General features: G+C 46.1%; 1 protein-coding gene across 1 annotated transcript in view; it reads left to right on the forward strand.

Annotated features, from left to right (window-relative positions):
- The first annotated feature begins 302 nt into the window (after positions 1-302).
- The window catches only part of DMRT1 (doublesex and mab-3 related transcription factor 1), a 139399-nt gene continuing 131469 nt past the window's right edge, over positions 303-8232 (forward strand). Inside the window, exons 1-2 of the mRNA XM_007955983.1 lie at positions 303-620; positions 5013-5199. Of these exons, the coding sequence (XP_007954174.1) occupies positions 303-620; positions 5013-5199 (505 nt within the window). The remainder of the gene's footprint in view (positions 621-5012; positions 5200-8232) is intronic.

Consider the following 8232-nt stretch of genomic DNA (forward strand, 5'->3'; position numbering starts at 1 on the left):
GGGAAGGGAGCTGATGGCCGCGCCCCTCGCGCCCTCTCCTGCCCTGGCTGTCCCGGGAACATTCTGAAAAGTATCCAAAAGTTCTGCGCTGCGCGCGCGCGCGCGCGCCAAAAAAGAAAAGAAAAAAAAAAAGGCACAACCCCCACCCCCACCCCCACCCCCTGGGCGTTGCGTGTCTCGACCTCACGAGTCGGGCTGCACCTCCGGCTGCTGCGCACACATCTTCCGCTTCTCCTCCTCGCAGTCTTGCCGTCGGTCGGGGTGGCCCTTGCAGCTGTCTTCGGACCAGAAAGGCGGCCACCATGCCCAACGACGACGCCTTCAACAAACCCTCGGCCCCGGCAGAGGCCCCGCACGCTCCCGGGCCTGCGCCGCAAGGCAAAGGCGGTTTCGGGAAGGCTTCCGGGCCGCTACTGGGGGCGGCGGGCGCGGGGGGCTGCGGCGGCGCGGGCTCTGGCGCGGCGGGCAAGAAGTCCCCGCGGCTGCCCAAGTGCGCACGCTGCAGAAACCACGGCTACGCGTCGCCGCTCAAGGGCCACAAGCGTTTCTGCATGTGGCGGGACTGCCAGTGCAAGAAGTGCAACCTGATCGCTGAAAGGCAGCGCGTGATGGCCGCGCAGGTGAGTGAGGGGCCGGACAGCCCCGGGTTCTAGGCGAAGTCCCTCGGAGCGGCGTGTGGGATCCCAGACAGCCGGGTCCAGCTTTGCACGCTGGGCGTGGTCCTCCAGCGGGATCCGACAACCATGTGCAGGCCCAGATGCTTAGTGAGGTCCCTTGGCGGGGCCCCACGGCAAGGTGCAGCCCAGGGCTCTAGGCGAGGTCCCCTGGCGGCCGCGTGGGGCCTCTAACGGTCCGATTCAGCCCTGGGCGCTGGGTGAAGTCTCAGGCAGGACCCCGACGGCGGAGGTACGCTAGGTCCTGCTCCCAGCAGCGATCCAGCCTCGCGCGAAGAGGGCCTGGCGTCTGGGATCTGCGCGCTGCCACAGCTGCGGAGATGGCGACCTTCCGGGTCTCCGGGGTCCCTGGCCCAGCCCTCAGAAGAGGTTCTGTCCACGAGCAGGTTCCCTGGATCTCCGGCCACGCCTGCGGAGCAGGGAGTTGAGGATTCGTTCGTCTTTTGGTCCCCGGCCCCTGGTCACGTGTGCCAGTAGAGTTGCGGGGTTTGCTCCGCTTGAGAATCTCGGGTTCCGCCGAACAGAGTTGCGGGGTTCACTCTTCTTGGGAGTCCTCGAGACCTCGGCCTTTGCCCGCGGAGCAGAGTTTAGGGGTTCTCCTTTTGGGGAAGGGGTCCCTGGGCTTCTGGATCCCGCCCCTTATGGAGAGCCGTGGGTTCACCCCACAGCGGGGTTCCCGAGCCCTCACAAAGCCGGGGAGTTAGCGCCTCTCGGGGTTCCTGGATCCCGCCCCTCACTGTCACACAACCGCGGGGTTCCCTTGTCTGGAGACTACCGGATCCGGCCCCCGCACAGAATCGTGGGGTTAACTTTTCCCAAGCTCTCGGATCCGGCCCTCACAGAGCCTCCCTGGATCCTCAGGCCCGGAAGCCCACCGCCGCGCTCCTGGTTTCGGGGCGAATCGGGACTCGTGGGGCGGCTCTTCCCCCCAGTCCCGAGGCCTTGTTGGTCCATTTTTCTGGAAAAGTCCACGTAGTGGGCGCGGCGTCGGTGCATTTTCCTTGTTCGCTTGGGGGTTGGCTGGTGCCTCAGCCATTTTGGGCTGGAAATTTTGTTAGCTTTTTAAAATTTTATTTTTCGCTGTCTAGGCATAAAATATATAATTGTGGATTATATTTTAAAGAGTTCACGAGAATTTTAAAGCATACGCGAGGGGACGGGGCGACCAGGCACGGGTTGGAAGGTTTTTTCCGTCTCTTTTGGTTAAAAATAAAGTTTCATTAGTGGATTAGTAATAAAGCAGTTTAACGGAAATAGCCCCATAGGTAATCCTATTGGGATTTTGAGAAGCGAATACATTCTTTCCAGCTAAAAATTGTTTCATCTTTTTAAACAGGTTATTTGAAATAGAAAGATACGAAAGAAGTATTTACTAAGGCTGTGCTGCTACTTTTCATTAAGGAAGGTGTAAATATCCTCCATTAGAAATGTTTTAGATAAGAACTCAGAAAACTGCACAAATGCTTAGCGTTAAAGACTTTTTTTTAATGTACATCAGAGTTGTAAAAGTATATTTTGAAATAGATTTATTTTGGATAGATTCATTTTGAAGACATAAAAATATTCTTTATAGGGTTTTAGCTTAATACTATAGTGGCACAAAAAATACACCGGGTGTAGCATTAAAAAGTATCAGGATGAGTTTACTCAAAAAAGTTTACAGACATTTAAATTCTATTTGTAGGTAGAAAAATACTCTTGGACATCTAGTCTTTGGCTTAAATATGTTCAGGGGTGGAAATTTCCTCAAAATTTAATAAAAATATTTATCAGAGTAGGGTTGCTGATTTTGAACAAGGTTCTGTGCTATTTTAAAAAGCAAAAGTAACGGGATTACATTAAATATGTGAAATTTCTGTCTTTTCCACATCTGAAGGCCTGTGTTATGGTGGATAAATTCTCAACAAAATATCAAAACAATTTTTGGTCTTTCTAAAATAGTTAGCTAGTAATCTTAGATCTGATTCTGAAGTAGTTGCCTTTTGAATCAGTTCTCCCCCTTCTTAATTTAAGTAACATTTCTTAAAAACCTTGGAGAGGAGGTCTGTATAAATATCCTTGGCATATACCATATATAATGAATAGCCTGTGCATTTTTTGTATGAATGAAATTTGTGAAAATCAGGGTATAATTTATGTATTGAGATACTTGGGTTTTAAGTTAATTTATTATTATTTCTACTCAGACGCTTACTATTCTATCCATAAGCTTCTTGGTTAATCATAGAAACCAAGACTTAAGTTTAATTACCTTAGATAATTGATTATTTAAGATTAGTTTTTGTAAGTTGAAAAGTACTTTTATTAGGAGTAAACTTTCACATTAATCAGCTTTCTAAATTTAAACCACAGATTTCTTAAAACAATATATAAGTTGTGGTTGTGCATCTAATTCACCTTTTTATTTTATTGTGGTAAACATATATGTAATAAAATTTTGTCATTTCAGCTCTCTTCACATGTACAATTCAGTGACATTATGTTTACCCTGCTTTTCAACCATCATCATTATCTGCTCCCACATTTTTCCATCCCCTATAGTAGAAGTTCATTGTCCTCTAAGCAGTAGGTTTAACTTTTCCCCAGCTGTCCACCAAGCCATGGTCACCAGTTACAAACTTTGGTCTCTGTGTTGTTGTTGTTGTTGTTGTTATTTGCCGTGGAGTCGGCCCCGACTCATAGCGACCCCTCCTTGGGTTTCCGAAGCAGTATCACTACGGAAGTAGGATTGCCCAACCTTCCTTCTGAGGAGTGGCTGGTGGGTTTGAACAGCCAGACTTCTGGTTAGCAGTCAAGTGCCTTAGACACTGTGCTACCAGAGCTCCTATTTAGATATCTCATGTAAGTGAGATCATACAGTATTTGTCTTTTTGTGGTTGACTTACGTCATTCAGAATGTTTTCACAGTTCATCCATGTTGTAGCATGTATCAGGACTTCAGTTCACTTTATGGCTGAGTAATATTCCATTACATGTATGAACCACATTTCATTTATCCATTCATGTGTTGATGGCCATTTAGATTGTTTCCACTTTTTGGCTATTTTGTAGTGCTGCAGTGAACATAGGTGTACAGGTATGTTTAAGTCCCTACTTTCAGTTCTTTTGGGTATCTGCCTAGGAGTGGAATTGCTGTAGTTCTGTGTTTATCATTTTGAAGAACTACCAAACTTTTCCATGAGGGCTGTACTATTTTAGAGTCCCACCAGCTAAATGTTGGATGAGTTTGAATAGGATCCCAGTTTCTTCACATCCTCACAATACCTTTTCTGTTGTTTAAATCAAAGCCATTTCAGTGTGAAGTGATTTACCATTTTGATGTCAACTTTTGACTTGTATTTGGGCATCTGATACACAGATACTTGCTTTTCTTGTTTCATTATTGCCAATAGTCAGTTTCAACAAGTCTTTTTTTTTTGATTACAAGTAGTAAGCATTTTTTCCCTCATAAACCATTTTCCCCAAGCTTTAACAATATTATGTAAGAGGAGAGAAAATGAAGAGGTATTACCAGTTTCTTAGGGATGTTACCACCATTCTAGTTCCAGTTTTGGCCTCATCTTGCCTCCTGCCTAGAATATCACACACCCAGCCCCCTGTCTTGGGTCTTTGTGCATTTTCCTGTTCTAGGTATTTTATGTAAGAGAGATCATACAATATTTGTCTGCTAATATTTGTCCGCTTGTGGCTAATTTCACTCAATATAGTGATTTTTTTCAATATATTTTCACCGTAATTATATCAGTAACACCACATTTGCCATTCCAGCAGCCTTCATACATACAGTTCAGTGACATTAAATATATTCATTGTGTTGTTCAGCCACCACCATTAACTGTTCTTGAATCTTTTCATCACCCTTCATAGAAGTTCACTGTCCCCTAAGCATTGGGTCTTCTTTCCCCCTGCGTCCCTGCCTGCCCCCATGTGTTAGCATGTATCAAGATTTCATTTCTCCATATGGCTGAGTAATATTCCATTGTATGGGCGGACCACTTTTCTTGTATCCATTCACCTGCTGAACATTGAGTTGTTTCCACCTTTTGGCTGTGGTGAATCATGCTGCACGGACACCAGTGTACACATATCTGTTGGCGTCTCTGCTTTCAGTTCTTCTAGTTCACAAACATCATTTGAGCACCTACTGTATGCTATGCATCTGGTCCTAAATCCTTTCTCAGCTTGGACTACACATCACAGTGACGTGGTAGCTTTAAAAAAGTTTAGAAACTGCCAACTCGCCCCTGGAGCTTATGAATCGGGGGGAGTGCTGTGGTCTTGGCAAGCTGCACAAGGGACTCTGAGGTGCTGAGGGTGACCCCTGCCTTGTGCTTTCAGGTGGCCTTGAGGAGGCAGCAGGCCCAGGAGGAGGAGCTGGGGATCAGCCACCCCATCCCGCTGCCTAGCGCTGCCGAGCTGCTGGTCAAGAGGGAGAACGGCGGCGGCAACCCGTGCTTGATGACCGAGAGCAGTGGCTCCTCACAGCCGCCGGTGCCACCCAGCACCCCCACCACTGCAGCCTCAGGTGAACTGGGAGCCAGGTTCCCATGGCTGGGCCTAGGGGAAGGACCAGGGCTGTGTCTGCAAAACCAGTTTGGGGCCTGTCTGAGGCACTTAGGGCGTTTAGAGCCTGGAAGCTTTCTTTTCTTGGTGGTACAGGACTGGGCAGCATTTTATTCTGTTGTGCATGTGGAAATGGTCCCCCATACACATGTGAAAACGGAGACATAGAAGTTTAAGGGACTGGCCAAGGTTACAGAACTAGTGTCTGAATCCATTCATCTGCCTACAAAGTGCCCTGTGTTTACTGCATTGGGTCTCCAAATTACGTCGCCAAATAATAGTGCTCTTGAGTGGCGCTCTCCACTGTGGACACCATTAGCCACACTGACTATCTAAATTTATATTAATTACCCAAACCAAATCTGTTGCTGTTGAGTGGATTCCAACTCATAGCAACCCTGTGGGACAGAGTAGAACTGCCCCATTGGGTTTCCAAGCTGTAAATCTTAATGAAGCGGACTGCCTTACCTTTCTGTTGAGGTGCAGCTATTGGGTTTGAATTGCTGACCTTCTGATTAGCTACTGAACATTTAACCACTGCACCACCAAAGCGCCTCACATTAGTTACAGTGAAATGAAATTAAAATACTTAGTTTCTCCCTTGGCACTAGCTACCTTTCAAGCCCTCAGTAGCTGCTTATGGCTCCAAAAACAAAACCAAGCTCACTGCTGTTGGGTCGGTTCCGATTCATAGCAGCCCCTCCTTGGGTTTCTGAGGCATTATCTCTATGGAAGTAGATTGCCCAATTTTCCTTCCAAAGAGTGGCTACTGAGTTTGAACTGCCAGCATTCTGGTTAGCAGTCAGATGTCTTAGGCACTACACCACCAGAGCTCCCCAGCTTACAGCTAGAGAATGCCATTGGACAGTTCAGATAGAAAACATATACCCTGTCTCTCAGAAACTTACACTGGATGACATTGAATGCTGAGAAGTCCACCAGAGAACTGTGGCTTCTGTTGTTTCTGGCAGTTCAGTGTACTGAGGGTCACAGGATGTCTTTAATCTCTGCTAACCAACCAGCCCACCAATGCTAACAAGTCAACTCCGACTCTTGGTGACCACACCTGTGTTCCATAGGGCTTTCAGTGGCTGATTTTTCGGAAGTAGCACCCCAGGCCTTTCTTCCAAGGCACCTTTGGGTGACTTGAACCTTCAGCCTTTCAGTTATTGATGAATGTGTTAGCTGCTTACACTAGCCAGGGACTCTGCTAAGAATCCATGAAGTATACCCTGGCATGTGATGCCCTCTAACTAAGCTCTCATGAGTTATCAGGTTTGCTGGGCTTAATCAACAGGCAAAAAGTTGTTTGACTAGCTGTTAACTAGCTGTGCAACTTTGGACTAATCCCTTAAAGTCTCTGGGCCTTGGGTTTCTTCTTTGAAAACACAAACAAGGGGGTCTCTGAAGGCTCTTGAAGGCTCAGTGAATCTTGGCCATTATGAAGAAGGAGAAGGTAAGTAGGCACCAAAGAAAGCAGGCGACAGGCAGGACCCTGGCCCCTGCATTACAGGTAGGCTGTGTCTGTCTCTGTGTGTTATTAGAGCTATAGATTCTGTAATTAACAAACAAACAAAAAAAGATAATCTCTCCCCTCACCTCAGAGTTGTGCTCTTTACACTTTGGGATTTTAAGATGTGTTTAAAGTTTAATGACCAAATAATACTTGGTCGGGGTTGATCTGGTGGATCTTAGTTGTAGGGCAGAGTCAAGAACTGGGGGTGTCAGAGGAGTGAAGGGGGTTCCCAGTGGTAGGTTTACACAGGGGCGTCACCAATTTGAATTTTATTTCATTGGTGTTGAGAATATACAAAGCAGAACTACGCCAATTCAGTAATTCTCCATGTACAACTCAGTAACATGGGTTACATTCTTTGAGTTTGGCAACCATTCTCACCCTCCTTTTCTGAGTTGTTCTTCCCTCATTAACATAAATTCACTGCCCACCGACTGTAAAATGATACAACCATTGTGAAAAGCAGTATGGCGATTCCTTAAAAAATTGGAATTAGAAATACCATTTGACCCAGCCATTCCATTACTAGGTATATACCCTAAAGAAGTGAGAGCCATGACAAGAACAGACATAGGCACACCCATGTTCATCTCAGCACTATTTGTAATAGCCAAAATATGGAAACAACTGACGTGCCCATCAACAGAAGAGTGGATAACCAAACTATGCTACATACACACAATGGAATACTATGCAACCTTAAAGAAAAACCTAGAATCTGCAAAACACCGCATAATGTGGATGAACTTGGAGGACATTATGCTGAGTGAAATAAGTCAGTTACAGAAGGACAAATATTGTATTAGTCTGTTATTGTAAAAAGTCAAGGAAAGGTTTATCTATGGAAGGAAATTTTTTTTGTTGGTTACCGGGGTGGAAGGGGAGGGAAGAGAACACTGTTAGATAGGAAGAGACAAGTATTGATTTGGGTGAAGAGAAGGACAATGTACCAAATGTGAGTGATCAACATCGTGGCATTGAGGAAGAGGGGACATAGAAAGGTACATGGGAGGTACAGACAACAAAGTTGAACCCTTTTGCACATACAGTACTGCACTGTCAGTGAAGGCAAATATGGGTATATGGGTGGATAGATGGGTGGACAGGCTGAACTATTAGGTATGTCTATGAAGCAGGGAGTGTACTCAAGACCATGTATAGGATTGGCAGACAATGGTCCTGTAAGTGTAATTGTATGATCTGTAAGAATTCCTAGGTGTATAGTAAAGCTGACAAGGGACAAGGTTGTAGTTACTTCTTGGTTATAGCCAGCTACCCAGAGGGACCGAGTAGTTAAACCTGTGGGCTCAGGATCATAGTCGCAGGGACATCAAGCTCAACTGGCATAATACACTATGCAAAACACTGTTCTACCTCCTACTTTGGCGAGTAGTGACTGGGATCTTAAAAGCTGGCAAGTAGCCATCGATGCAATGATGGGTCTCTCCTCGTCCAGAGCAAAGAAGAAAACCAAAGATT

Source organism: Orycteropus afer, unplaced genomic scaffold (assembly GCF_000298275.1).
Source record: "Orycteropus afer afer isolate SDZICR_OR568_19922 unplaced genomic scaffold, OryAfe1.0 scaffold00569, whole genome shotgun sequence".
Taxonomy (NCBI): Eukaryota; Metazoa; Chordata; class Mammalia; order Tubulidentata; family Orycteropodidae; genus Orycteropus; species Orycteropus afer.